Genomic DNA, 15,132 nt, shown 5'->3' with positions numbered 1-15,132 from the left:
CCTGCAGTTCAGCCTAGTTCACCTGAAAACTAAACTGCTGTCACGCAACTTCTCAGTCGTGTTGAGGAGTGCAGAATTTATTGCTTATCACAGGACCTGGTTAAAATGAATTGTTTACTTTTGGCCCTTTTTAATTAGATAAGCAGAATAAAGTGACTTTGATGAAATATTACAAATTTTAAGCTTAGTAGAGTTCATTTTCCCAACGCAACTGCACACAGGAAGCTGAAAATCCAATTGAGTTTTCCTGTTTTTACAGTTTGTAGCTCTAATAAATGGCTTCACGTTGGATATTTGATTTGTTTTTCAAACTTGCCAGCATAAAAATTCAGAGGGTTAAAGGTCATGTTTAATTTCACTTTGGTGTTATCTTTAATTCCTTGATGATATTGTCTTATTGCAGTTTGGTCTTTGTATCAGCAAACTCTGTTGACGTCTGACCACAGACCACTGGCATATCTCCTGCTTTCACTTGATGTTTCTTTTATTTCTCACTAGTTAATAGTTTTCAGTTGAAATGTATTTTTTTAATACATTGTGTGAAGAATGTACATGCATCTAAAGTGCAAGTAGCAGCAAATGTTAACAGTCTTTTTCCATATAAAGTTGTTCAGTTAAACTATTTCTCTATTTATGATGAAATATTTGCTAAAATGGGACAAAAAGATGTAATTAATAATGTGTGAGATGAGAGATTGCTTGGCCTCTATAAAAGAGAAACATTTTAAATTCATTAATATATGATGAATAATTTTTCTTAAAAGAGAAGGAAATAGACTAAACTTAGTGTAACAGTATAAAAACCCACACAGTTTGCTTGCCTCAGTTCCTGGCAGGACACTACAGCAGGGTTCCAGCTCCTCTTCTTTAAATAATATCAAAAAGCAAACTGTCGGCGAATCCGTGACGTGAAAAAACATACAACCGTGTTAGTTTTAACCATCCAAGTGCTGCAGTGGCCGCTCAAATCCAATAACATCGTTGTGGACCTCAAGAAATATAAGCAGATAATATTGATTCCTTGGTTGCACTGTAGTGTTTCGGTGTGAAACTTGGCAGGTCAAACTCACAAATTTAAATTTATCACACAGTTAGAGAAGCTGTGACACCTAAATTGCAACTTTTTTGCCTTGTGTGAACTCATTCACAGAGGGAATTTCAAAGGAAAAGATGAGGAAGACATTGGAAGAGCACTTTTAGTCCACGAAAGGGGTCCAAATATGAGATTAAGACGAGGGCAGATAAAAGGCTAGGAGGGGCCGTATAGCAGAACTAATAGAGGAGATGGAGTATGTTTCCCCACTTTTGCAAGAAAATATGGTTTGATTTTCATATGAGTGAAAACAGAAAGTTTTAACTCGAGGCCATCTGACTGTCCACAGCTGTGCCAGTTTGTTTTGATGAAAAGATTTTTAAGCCGTTTACAGATGTTCAGTAAATTGCCTGTTCTGTGTCTGCTCCCAATATTTGGATTTTCAGATTTCCTTACCCTTCTGTCGTCATGCATTTCTTGTTCAGTGACTCATTATGCTTATAGTCAGGTATATAGGTTTCACTGTATTCCAGACAGAATGAAAGTTCTGTGCGCGCAAATTCTAATGTCATAACTGAGCCAAAGCAGTTGTAAAATATGAATGTGTGCTGACATATTTGATGTGCAGTTTTGCATTAAATTTGCACAAAGAAGTACTGTCGATTTAACAAGGTAGAAAGACGCCAAAAATCATTACTCATCGAGCGTAGCTAACTAGAACACTACATAGGGAACATTTGAAATTAATTTTCAAATTTGGCATCCCATTTGATATTTTCTGGCCTGCTTAGTGAGATTTTTATGTAAACCTCAGGTAGGAGATCTTTCACCAGAGACGAAATCTGTTCTTCCACTCTCCATGAGGACCACATGGCAGCCTAGGAATGGTTCGGTTAGGGAAAGATTGTGTACATGGCAAATAAACTACATAGCCACTATGTAAGTTGAAAATAATAGCCTTGCTCTCTTGCATGTGCACATTTGCAGGGAAAGAGTGGTTACATTAGCACCATTTCGCACCTCTTATGTCTTTTCTATAGTATCAGTCTTCTCATGTTTCCCTTCAGTGGAGCCCTGCAGCTTCCTGCCTACAACTGCTGCACCCCTGAGTCAGTTCAAAGAGAGGCACTCAGGTATTAGTGTCCAATGTGCTCTCGGTATGTTTAGTTAAACCTAACAACTGATTAGACACTCTAAACATTTGTATCACTTGATCCTGCGCATGTGAGATCAGACTAAGAAAGAGAGGCTAAATCGTGATGTCGAGGCTGCAAACCATCTGATTGATCGCCATGCCAACTTTTGACTCATCTAAAATAAAAATAATGCTGCTTAATGTGACGCCTCGAACCAAAACTGAGGATCTCGTAGCACTGTTGGCTTTGTTTCTCACAACCATCTGTGAACACTGATGAGTCTCTTCGTAGCACACGGCCACAATGGCTAATTTGTGCTCTGGCTCATGCAGGGGATTCCGCTGATTCTAGGAACTGCTACATGATTAATTCCATCGGTGTATAGGACAGAAGAGGTGAAATGAGAGGTCTCCGGAAAAAGTGTCAGATTGTTTCTGCAATGATCTTCAGTCCTCTTTAACGAATGCATTCATTCTCCACTAAACATCTAGCCTTGGCTAGGTTAAAAACACCCCAAAGGGTTGGATTGAAGGTTAAATTGTTGCTGGATCTCCAAACTTATGTACAGAATTACTTGCAGTTTAGTTTTAATATATACAATATGCTCTCCATGACCCTGAATCTGAGCTAAAATCCAGTTTGCCTCCCATCTAGGTTACGGCTTCCTCATTAGGAAGTCTACTTAACCCTCATATCTCCTCTGGACGCCTCCTCTTCCCAACCTCCCCCTCCTCCTCTGATATCCAGTGACTGCATGGGGTCAAAACCATAAAATAACGAGCCAAAAAGCAAAATGGATTCCATGTCCAAGATGTGACTCAAACCCCAGTTCAAAATTTTGGCATTCAGGTGGAAACTTCTCGGTGCCAGACACCACAGGACGCCTCAAGAGGACCTGGTCCATGTAATGTTGTTCTTGTCTTGTATTCATGTCAACATGGAGTATAACTCGTGTTTTCCTTTTTTACAAGTTTCCTTCCATGCTGCATATGCTGTAAAAGAAGGACTTTTTTTTCCTCACTGAAAACCTGCGAAGGAAGTCGTGATGCATGCATGTTTTTTATTTTTCGTATCACATCGGTGGAGCTCTTTCGAGATGGACATAAACAGACTTTGTCTTTCACTCCCATTGATTAACTGACGTATACACTGTGCACCTATCTGTAATTTCAAAAGGTTTTCCATCTCTTGAAAATCAAAGATGATATTTCATTCAAAATCGTCTACTTCTAAAAGAAAGGGCAAAACAAATTTCCTACACAGCATCTCGCAAGCAGCTACAGACTTTAATACTAATAAAAAAAACTCTTATATCTGACTCTTGCTTCTCCAGTTTCTCTGTTTTCAGAAGATTTTCATCTGGTCCGTGTTCACAAGTATTGATCGACCGACCTCAAACAACAAGAATAACTAAACCCAGTGTAAGAATTCTTAAATTGAGTTGTGTTTATCTTTCGAATCTTAAACACACGAACGAGACCTTTGGGGTCACAAGTTGAGCGGATTGACCGCCTCATTCTCTGAAGTGTCAAATAAACATGGGACTTTCACATGAACTCACAATATACAAAGCTAAACCAACGGTAAACACGTGACAGAAACTTTGGGAGAGGTGCTAAGATGTGGAGAAGAAGACGAACAGAGGATAAAGAAGGAGTAAAGAAGTGATCCCTGATGGAGGGGTACAGTCCTGCGGACAGACATGAAATGACGCTGGCCGTGACCTTGTCTGAGGTCGGGGTAATTTCTCCATTGAATTCCCTCGCTGAATGCATGTGTGGATGTTAGCTGAGAGTGGCCCCATTACTGATAGCTCTAACAAGCCTGGGTCAGGGGTCAGACAGTGGTGAGTGGAAAAGGATGGAGCGAGACTGTTAAAAGTCCTTTAAAGACCACCTGCCTTAACATACACACACACACACACACACACACACATACGCATGCACACACACACAGAGTGAATCTTGACTAATTGTTACCAGACCATATTTAAACACATCCTCTGCACCCCTGTTTCTCTCCGCCGCACAGAAGAGAGGCCTTTGCACAGATCCTAGTTTACACAACGTGCTCGGAGTTTAACTCTGTGTAATAATGAGACCATTGCTCAAACATGTTCACACTTTTGGGGCTTTTCGAGGCTTATTCTGGAGACTTATTCCCCCCACTAGCGGTATATGTTAAATTCCAACAAAGACAGCAGCTCCACCTCCAAGAACGTCATTAAAGAAATATTTGTCAGACGTACGAACAACATTTCCCAGGTGCAGACCTCTAGCTTGTGTCTATGCTGAAGGAATGAAGTTTTGTGAGAACACTTCACAGTAAATCAGCCAGTAAATAAAGTCCTTTTGCTTGGCTTTCCCTCTTGCCTCTGCACCTGCTCAAAAACCAGCATGATGCCGTGGTCTGTCTCTCATCTCCACTTTTACGCCTTAATAGGAACCACCACAGCAAATTTAAAAAGACAAAATCCTCCGCAGGGTCCTAATCAGTCAGTAAAACGATGCAAAAATACCGAGCATGTGGAAAGATAACATGCAGGATGATTCATTTACACTATAAGTCTTACTGCATGAATATTTCTAAACCATATTTTATCTTATTCCCACCTGCAGTCAGTTGTAATATTTACTTGAACCAAAGCAATGAGAGTCTGCACAAGAGCAGAATAAGCCTAAAAGAACGATGCATATTTTATCCTCAGTAACTCATCAAAGTGTTTATTTTTACTTGACTATCACAGGCAGCCTCTGGTGGCCTCCATGCTGCAGCACGGCGAAGTGAGCTAGAGGCAACATCCTCTTTGTGCAGGAAGCAGCGGGGCTTATGGGAAATGTGGTCTTAATTTTGAAAGACATTAGCACTATAGCACAAGTGTGACACACGGTCTAGTTGTCTCCAACAGGCTTTTAGCGATACCTTTATACTGCCGACAGTCTGTTAAAGTGACAGCATCCTGTCACTGAGATGTAGCTCACTTTTCTATCAACGTTCAGCACGGCTTCATTCACACAGAGAGAGACAGAGCCCGCGGTATGTGAAAAACATTCACACGACATTGGACAGTGCATCAGAGTTTTCTTGCTTCAACATACCAGGCGAATGTGGAGAATTTTTCTCTCATGCTATTGCAGCTTAGGTCATTCTCCAAAACAATACATGGGATTACGTCCCAGCTTTGAGTGCCACTTCCCAGACTGTCATGTCCCTCAAAAATATGCAGCACCTCCCTACATGTTAGCAGGTCTGACCCAGTAAGTCGCTGCCAAGACTTTTGAGGAAAATAGTGCAGGGTGTTTATTCAGACATGAAGCTGACACATTCAGATGCAGTCCGATTAATGGAAAGGAGTGCATGTCTGAAAGCAGCTCAGTAATTTCTCCCAGACACAACAATTCAGATGATAATGACAAGGAACAGATTTATAATAATATATTAAGACAACTGCATGTTATAATTATATGTATTACTATAAAGACTGCATATCTAGACTTTTAAACAGTTCAATACTATCTTTGAGAGGTGCCATGAGAATCACGTTAAATCATTTTCTGAATTTATATGAGTGGCATTTACATCCATACTACTAATACTTAACTATAAAAAATCTTGAGTCAGAACAACTCAGAAACAACCACATAATCAACATCAGCATCAACAATAGATTGCACTGATAAAAATCTGCAAAATTGAATGCAGGTATCTGACAATATCAGGGCTACATTAAACATAACTGCGGTGGCAAAGTTAAACACTGGAAGGCCAAAGAGTTTTCAAGCACGGCTGCAGCACGGCAGAATTAATGATTAGGTCCTATAGTGCATGACTCCTGATCTGAACTTGTGAACTGACCCGTCACGCGACCAGGTCCAAATTCTTTCTCTACGTATTTGCCTTCTTTGATGGATTTGACAACGCCGTGTTTTGACTTTTGCACTTGAGACTATTTCAAAACACGCAGCTGATGTGTGCTGTCCGTATCTCCCTCTAGCACTCATATGGCTACGCACAGAGGGTCGCTTTGTTCCAGGGAAGCGGGACCCTTTGAAAACATGGAAGAGACACACTGGTGTGAGGTCACCGCTTGTGTGTAATGACTCAAAATACTGGAGGTAAATGCAACTGGGATCATTTAAGGTAGATTTAGATTCATCGTTTCATGTCATTAATCAAACTCTGTTTGAAATGCATCCCCAAATATTTCATATCTCCCTGGATCAGCATTACTGTATCAAAGCAAGACTTGGTAAAGGTGACTTTGGCTCCTGTAAGGTACTAAATTAATGTATTCTCTGTGTGGGTCGCTAGTCAGCTCTAAAGTCCAAAATTACTTTTCCACAAGCTCCTTGGCTTCCAGCGCTCACTTTCTGGGTGGTTCTCTGAAATAAAAATCCTGCCTTCCCAAAAAACACTCTCCTCCCATTGACTTTTCAAGATACCAAAGAGGATAAGGCCTGTGTGTTTCTGTTTGAGACTAAAGATGAAGATTAGGATTTCATATATTGTTCTAGTTTGCACTGATCAGCCATCAGCAAGCTAAGCTAAATGTGCTTTTTGTACTTTCCTAGGGCTTACATTTTTGAGCTCCAGATGTATTTCCCCTGTTACTCAAACCATCCAACCAAAATTTAATTTGAAAATCAAAGCTCTGGAAAACCACACAAAGAGTATTTACTGACAGTGTTTTAAAAGCAACTGATTGCCAAGCGGCGGGTTTGTGGACGACTCCGAGAACTGCAGTTACTTAAACAGGCAAATCCCTCACTAACTCTCTCTTCTCTTGCAGATCCTCATTTCCATTCCAGTCAGCAAAACTCATATTATCTACACTCATTCTACTCTCTTATGGCTTACGTTATTGAGTGTCAAAGTATTTTCCCTATTACCCAACCAACTGAAATTTAATTTAGAAATCAAACCTCTGTATAACCAGACAAATAAACTGATCCTGTCTTTTTTTTGGCAACTCACCGCCGAGCCCAGGTTTGTGAACGATTCCAAACACCGCAGCTATTCTAACAGGTAAATCCCTCACTTAAACTCTTCTCCTGCAGCTCCTCATTTCCATTCCATTCAATCACAGTCACAGATTAGAAATGCAGCCCACCCAAAACTCAGGACTACGGAGCTCTTTCTGCGGTCAGGTTAACTGTAACCAGTGAAAACGTCAGCTCTCTGTTTACTCGCCTCTGCTGCTGCAGCCCTCGATCCATCCTCACATTCCTGCTTTCAAATTACACTTGTCATTCTGAAAGCTGATGGTTTACACTGCCATGCTTTTATGCGAGTGCACACGCACTCCTGCATGGATGCACGTGACCCACAGAGTCCAGACAATATGTGTAGGATGTGTGTAGGTGCCAGAGAAAGACCTGTGTTGTGTGTGTGTGTGTGTGTGTGTGTGTGTGTGTGTGTGTGTGTGTGTGTGTGTGTGTGTGTGTGTGTGTGTGTGTGTGTGTGTGTGTGTGTGTGTGTGTGTGTGTGATCTCCTACCTGTTATTGTAATGTTGCTGTAGATGTTGGACAGCTGCTCCTTCAGCAGGACGAGCTGTGTGGTGGCAGCCTTCTCCCTCTGCAGCTCTAGCATTATGTCCGGGTGGTTGGCCAGTTTGCAGCCATTCTGTTTGTCCAATGCAATGTCACTGCGCACTATATCTGCACGTAAATGGTAGAAATGAATGTTATTCTATTAAATATTTCAAGAACTGACCAATATCATGTTGTCATTTTCCTTTATATCTCAACTTTTGCTTCAATAATTTGCAAGTAAAGCCTCCATCAACTTTCATTTTTCCTCCAGCAAATGTGTCACTTTTCAAAACCAGAACAGAAAAATATGAAGGGTTTAGTGTCCTGTTGGTCTGTTTCCTCTCTGCTGTGCTTTTCTCTCACCCCACCTGGTCGGGGCAGATGGCTGCCATCCCTGAGTCTGGTTCTGCTTGAAGTTCCTTCCTATAAAAAGTGAGTTTCTTCTTCCCGGAGAGCTGCTCAAAGGGAATCTTTGGATTTGTTCTGTAATACTTTAATAACTCTGTGAAGTGCCTGGAGATGACTTAAGCTGAAAATTGCCTGTACATAAATCTAACAGAATTGAACACAAATCTCAAATTTAACACATAAAAAATAAAATTCTCTTAAAAGTGACACAAATGTGTAAATAAGTCCCATGTTTCAAAAACAATATTCCTAACTTCCCTTTTAAGCTTAGTTGGCATTATAGTTAGATACATTAAACAAATGCAAGCTGTTTTTTTTTGTTTTTTTTGTTTTTTTTAAATAAATTACTTTTTTTTATATTTTGGAGGGTATATTTTTGGACTTGAGAGTGCTGTGAACCCAAAAGTGTTTCTAATTTGTTTTTGTTCTTTTGCGGCATAATTTTGCAGTGTCAGTCGACACTATTAGAAGCACCCAATCGTTCTACAGCATTTTAAAAAATGTATTTAAATAAAATTGAACATTACAGCTGATGCAGTTCACTGTTTGGCCGATACATTAGTATTGAGCGATGTGGGGGCTGGAAAAGGAATAAAAACCTTTAATCCGCTTTGAGTTTTCCTCATAACTTCTCTCGCACACTTCACGGGTTCATGTTAGTAATAAACGGGCATGTCCCTCTATTTGTTGTGCAAAATAAACCTTCAGAGGAAGAATAATTCTGCGCTCGTGTCCACAGAGCGGAACAGCATGGAGACGGCGTTTTAACGCGTTGTAAAAGCAAGAAAGTGCCTAATCACCGTCCTCGTAGTTCTTCAGGTAGTAGTCCGGTCCTGGTCCTCTGAACTTGGCGAGGTTCTTCTGGTTGTTGAACTGCAGGAAGTCGGTTCTTTTTCCGCCGAAGCGCAGGAACGCAGGCGACAGGCCGCGCGCCAGGGTCACCAGGCGCTTGGAGCTGCGCACAGAAAGAAAACACACTAAGGTTAGGGGGAAAAATATTGTCCACATAGTCACAAGCTTGTAAAATGTTTCCTGTGTCTGCACATTCGTGTTGTAATCAGGGGCGTATTTGGGAGAAGCAGGAAAAAAATCGTCTTTGTTTCACCTCATACGCTCAAGTTTACTTTATTCCCAAACTGTAATTCAAATAGCCTATTTTTTTTTAGGAAATAGAGTGAAAGATCAACAGAAAAAGCTGTTTAATTTTTATTTATTCATTTATGCAAATTTATTGAGTCTCGGTTTGCAGGCCCAAGAAACAGACTTCATCTGCCACGGATGGAAAAAGCATTAAGAAGCTCCTACAGCAGGTACAGATCCAACCTGAGGAACGCATTAAAAACAACACACGTAATGTTCAGAGGATTACTCTTCTCGATTTTAGATTCAAAGAAGTTATGTATACAGCAAAATAAAAGACTTTTCCCATTTGGTGTTTTAATTTTCAGATGTCTTACCCTGAAAATCGAGAGGCTTTTGCGTTTTTGCGCACACAGCAATTGAAAATACTCAATTAATCTCAGCTTATATATAAATAAGTTCATATTTAGCACATATCAAGTTTTAATGTTGGAAAAAAATTAGCACGGGACAGATTTTTTTTCACGACAGCCTACGTGGCAGTCGGCTAACAGTAAAATGACAGTCAACAGGCCTCGCAGTACAAACCGCGGCTCATTTAGGATGATGCTAAGCCATCTCTTCATTTAGTAGACGAGTGTACTTTTTTAGGATATTTTTATTAGGAAGACTGAATACTGGATAAAAGCCACTAACCCAGAACAAAGTCATATACGTGGTTTTGTCAGAGAGGAAGGGATGGTGGGTTTTGTGATGTGGTGGAAGTGAAAATTAGAAAAACAATGTTCTTTTACATGTAGACTCCTGTAAAATTAGAAACCGGGTTTACCTTCTTTTCTTATGAGAGAAGTATGAGACACAGGAACACATGCTCCTGACTTAATAGTGACTAATGTGCCTTACAGTGCCTGATATATTTAAATTAAATCCAATGCATATTAAGTTGTCAATGTTATGAGTATAATTATATATATTTGGGCTAGTGTAAACATTTAATTAAAATGATTGTTACAAGTTTTACATTTTATAATGGCATGCTATACAATTCATGATGACACTGGAACAGTTTAACGGGTCTCACATTGTGCTTCGTTTTGACTTTCCAGAGAAAAAGTAACAACAAGAAGTAAAACTAAATCAAAAATTTCCCCTCTATGTAAACAAGTATGTATGGGTTGAATCAACACGGTTAGCACAGGGGAAAAAATAATTCCCCAAACTGGATTTATTAACTTATAAAACGCACATCTTGCATGGATAAGTAACTGGCGCAAAGTTTTGCCTAAAGTTAACCGTAACAGCTACAAGTCCACTTTGAAGTAACTGCTCACTCCCAGAGTCGCATTATTAAATTATGTGTTGGGTTTGGATTTGGCCGCCCTCGGTCTAAATCGATGAAAAATCTTTGTGGTGCGTTGGACTTCTCATTTCCCCGAGAGAGGAAGAAGCGTCCTGGATCGCTCCATGACACTTCAGACAACGTGGCTGCGTGCGTAACGACTAAAAGAAGCACCAAACATTTCAGAAGTGGGCACCCAGACAGACACGCTGATGGTGGTGGCATGCACTACAGAGCTCTGGTACCTGAGGAAGTCCAGCCAACCGTCTTTGATGATCGATGGATCCAGCTGCAAAGACAGAAAGTTGTCGTTGAGGACTCTGATCGGACTGCGGGTGTTGACATCCAGGAGGACCAACGTCCTCTCCATGAAGCCCGGCCGCTTATCACCGGCTGCAGGTCTCTGGTACGAAGAGGAAGAAGACGAGTAGGAGGAAGAGAGCACCGACTGCACCACCAACGTAATCAAAGATGCCAGCCACAGGGAGGACCACGGGAATACGCAGGGTGAGGATTTGGGCATCTTCTTGGGGTTTCTTGGAGAGCAGTGGAATCGGTGCGCGTAATGACGCTTAAAGGTGGAAAGAAGAAAAACAACCGAACTAACTCTGCGGCCGCGAAGTTCGATGGCGGTTCTCTACCTCGGTCTCATCGATGTGGATCTGTCTTCCTGTCTAGCTGTCTCACCCCTGTGCCCCCCGCCCCTCTGAGTATTTTTTGGGGAGCTGCACGCAAGAGCGCACGCCCCGACCCAGCCTTCCCGGCTGTGAGAGCCAGAAGCTGGGAGGAGGAGAGGAGGCAGCACCGCCCCTCTAAGGTTTTCTGAGGTATGAGCACAGACTGCTCCAAAGTAGTTTTCCCAGCTCATAAAGTTCACAATTTATGCTGGAGAGGCGAGGACGCACCGTTTGGTAAATATTTAATAGAATGTTTTCTGATAAAATTGGCATTGAAAGTTTTATTAAATCATGTTTGAAGAACAAAGGAAATATTATTTTATAGAAAACCAAAAATGCATCCAAAAATGAAGCGAGAAGGATCAACAAGTAGGTGCGCACATTTACTTGTTGTGAGGTGTTTATTATGATGACGATGAAAATGGTTTCTACCATTAAAAAAATGACTAAACAACGCTCGTTATTCCTTTTATTAAGATAAAGATCTGCATTTTATGGAAAGATTATCGATCAGTTTAAAAAAGCATGACGATGAAGAAAATGTAAGGGATACTCTGATATTAAAAATAAGAAATCTAGATCATAATAACTGTGCAAAGAAAGACTGCGTAAAACTCTATCCGCTGGGATTTCAGGTTAAACTCGCTTAAACTCAGATTGACTCACAAAAGGCCTACCCCTTATTAAACTAACTCATATATCCATATCTATATAATTCTATATTACGAACATCGCACTAAGAAACGATCTCTTCAGACCACAGACTGAATAACTGACTATGTTCTGGAGTACATCACCGTTTGCGCATCGTAAATTAAATGTTCCAGAAGAAAAGTGCTCATTTTCGGCCCATGAATCCCCAGGCTGAACATCAAGAAAACACAAGCTCTGTTCCATCAGAAGAACAATGTTGTTAACAGCATAATTCCCGCTTCATATTAGAGGTTCAAGTTGTAACAAACAACTGATTGATCACATGTTTTTCAAATGACTTCTGGAGATGGTAACATGAACAATTTGGCCCCTTTTTCCAGAGACATTCAAAACCAATTTGGATTTTAAGTTCCTACATATGAAACTCACCTATAAACTCTTTATATGACTTTTCAGTCCAGATGTTTTGGGGGCATTAGTGAATAAAAAAAAAAAAACAAAAAAAAACAGAGAACACAGAACCAAACAAAGTGAAGTCTGTCGTGAATTCTGTAGACTCTCCTCGGGCGGTCAGTGCGTCGAGAAATGGTCGTTAAAGGTCACTGCTGTCTCACAGATGAGCAGCAAACTAAATGAGAGGAAAATGTACCGAGGAAAATCACCATTTTAATGTGTGTTTTAATTCCCGTCTACAACACCTACTCACGAATACAGTAAACACTACATTTTCCGAGGTGTTAACTTTTCGGGCTTTGGGCACGAAAGTTCCCATTAAACGAACAGACTGCTTTTGTGGAGGATACACACCCAGTGAAGACTTAATTCAGCAATAAAAGTTTCCTCACTGGAACCTCTGGGGCAGAATAAACAAGTCCCTTCACTGTCAGTCACTGTCTTTTCTTTTAGGACAAATTATTCTAGTAATTGTTCATCTGAAAGGCTGAAAAGTCTCATGCGCAACTTCGGATTACCGAAACACTATTTTGGCACCAACATGGAGCCGTTACGCACAGAATCTGAGGCTTCAGCAGCATCTTCTTGGGCCTGTACCACACACACATACACATTAGAAAAGTTTCCTGGTTCATGTTTCTTCGTGTTGTCATTTTGGAACAGCTAGACATCATAGCTGACATGTGGTTTCAATCAGGACAAAGTTTTTGTTTTCAGTAGGAAGGTTTTCTCTTTAACTTGTAGATATTTATACGAGTTCTTCAACTGGCTAGTGTTAAACTGCGTTGTGGGACATCCGGTCACCTCTGAGGATGTTCATTTCTGAGAGACGTAAAAAGAAACTCAAGCCTGGAAAAACATCAATATGAGAAATATAATATTTTGAGGGAAACTGCCTTGCTTTTCTTATCTTGAGATGGATTTGCCCTGAATGTTGCACCGATTTTATAAGGCCTGAATTGTTTTTTTTTTAAATGATCCACAGCGTTTTTAAAAAAGTTTTTTGTTGCAGTTTTATTGGACAGGCTTGAGATTTAAACCATAAACAGCGCAGCCCCTGTCTGCACACACTCCCCTACATTAAACAGGAAGATAAAAAATAACCTACATCAAGATAAGAGCTGCTCTGGATGTGTAACTTTCGGCCCATATGTTGAGGGAAGAGTTTCTTCCAGCAGCGTATTTTGACTGAATAAAAATCTCCGTATTCGTATAAAACATACTGCGAAGCATAAATACGACGCTGAATTTATCGATTAATCATTTAAAGTCGGATATAATATACAAGAAAACGTACAAGAAAATGTATATTTAAAAATGTGAATATCAAAACGTTTAGTTGCAAACAGAGCCTTGTTGTCATGTTTGATTAAATTAAATATTTATTATTATTATTATTATTATTATTATTATTATTATTATTATTATTATTATTATTATTATTATTATTATTATTATTATTATTTTACGTCACGGATACCAGTGTATTTAAACAAAATATAGATACAACAGGAAATATGAGATCTATCAACTCATATCGACTAGAAAAAGGCGATTAATTAAACAGGTTCTTTAAACACAGGCTACTATTGATGTTTTACAACTTAATAAAGTGAAACAGTTTAGTGGAAATGTTCTTTAGAGCATCATGAGTGATTTTCGTTGGGAAAACAACTGATGCCTGGGTTTAAATTTATTCGGCCAACCCCAGTGTTTGTTATTACAGTCGACATCCATCAACAGAATATTAAAATAAAAGAATGCAGATTTAGTTTAGTTTTAGTTTTTTTGATTACGGTTTGAAACATTTCTGATTAGTCAACTAAATCTTGGGAGCATGTTTGGATTTTATCCGATGGGAAAGTTATCCAAGATGTTTTAATGTGTCAGCTCCAGTGACAGTCTGTAATCCTTGGAGCTATTTCAGTCCTCAGAGTCCAGATAATTTGTGTAATCATTGTTTTGTTCTTGTGCTCAAAGTCGTTTTTTCTTCTTTTCAAATTTTATGGTGAGTCTGTGGCTAATGGAGAGCAGAGAGTGTTTAAGACTTGGCAGCTCTGGTTTCTCACCTTCAGCTTTCTGCCTCGTAAATCCGACAGACTTCAGTCAGAGAACTCATGTTCGAGGACTTCACTGTATTTAAAGGGGAGCTGATCAGTGATCCCAACAGCAAAATATGAATAATTATAATAATAGCAATAATAATAATAGTAACAATAGCAATAAAATCTGCAGCCTGGTTGTATTCAGTGTTGTCCTGTGGGATTTGATTATGTTTAGATAATATATACTGATCCCTTTTTCTCTGTTTATTTGCCCATTAACATTCACAATTCATCAATAGCGACCCCATTAACAGGTCCACCTTTATGTTGGCTGTAACATTTTATATAGAAACATAAAAGTTGAACGTGATGACCCATTTTAAAGTTGCAGGATCCAAATGTTTTCTTCCAAAAAATGTTAACAGATCGAAACAATATTTTTTAATTGTTTAAAAGGTGCTAAATCTGCAAGCAGAATCCTTTCTCGGGAAAAATATAAATTCGAACTTATTAATCTTTGCCAATTCTCAGGTCTGAACTGCATTAAGCAGCATGTGCAGAGCTTTTTACAACTGGGCTGCAGTAAAACAGCTGATTAGACTGCCACCTTGTGGCGACTTCAACGCAGCAAAAAGAGGGAAAAGCTGTAATATCGCTACCTCCATCCTGGTGCTGAAAACACACACGTTTTGTTGTTATGCTGTTGCTTTTTTGTTAGGTATTTTTCGCTTTAGTTGAAATTTCCTGTGAAATATGTCCGCTCTTTATCCTACTG

General features: G+C 39.7%; 1 protein-coding gene across 2 annotated transcripts in view; it reads right to left on the bottom strand.

Moving 5' to 3' along the window:
* hpse2 (heparanase 2) overlaps positions 1–11,238 on the bottom strand; it is a 59,848-nt gene extending 48,610 nt beyond the window's left edge. Inside the window, exons 1-3 of one of the 2 annotated variants that reach the window (XM_035954943.2) lie at positions 10,774–11,238; positions 8,910–9,064; positions 7,666–7,827 (exon numbers count right to left, since the gene is read on the bottom strand). In XM_035954943.2, the coding sequence (XP_035810836.2) occupies positions 7,666–7,827; positions 8,910–9,064; positions 10,774–11,051 (595 nt within the window). In that variant the 5' untranslated portion in view covers positions 11,052–11,238. The remainder of the gene's footprint in view (positions 1–7,665; positions 7,828–8,909; positions 9,065–10,773) is intronic. The other variant, XM_023284935.3, reaches the window with a different exon arrangement.
* Positions 11,239–15,132: the final 3,894 nt, after the last annotated feature.

This window comes from Amphiprion ocellaris, chromosome 16 (genome assembly GCF_022539595.1).
Source record: "Amphiprion ocellaris isolate individual 3 ecotype Okinawa chromosome 16, ASM2253959v1, whole genome shotgun sequence".
Taxonomy (NCBI): Eukaryota; Metazoa; Chordata; class Actinopteri; family Pomacentridae; genus Amphiprion; species Amphiprion ocellaris.
Note: the sequence above shows the minus strand (reverse complement) of the source record. Positions and strands in the feature narration are given on the sequence as shown.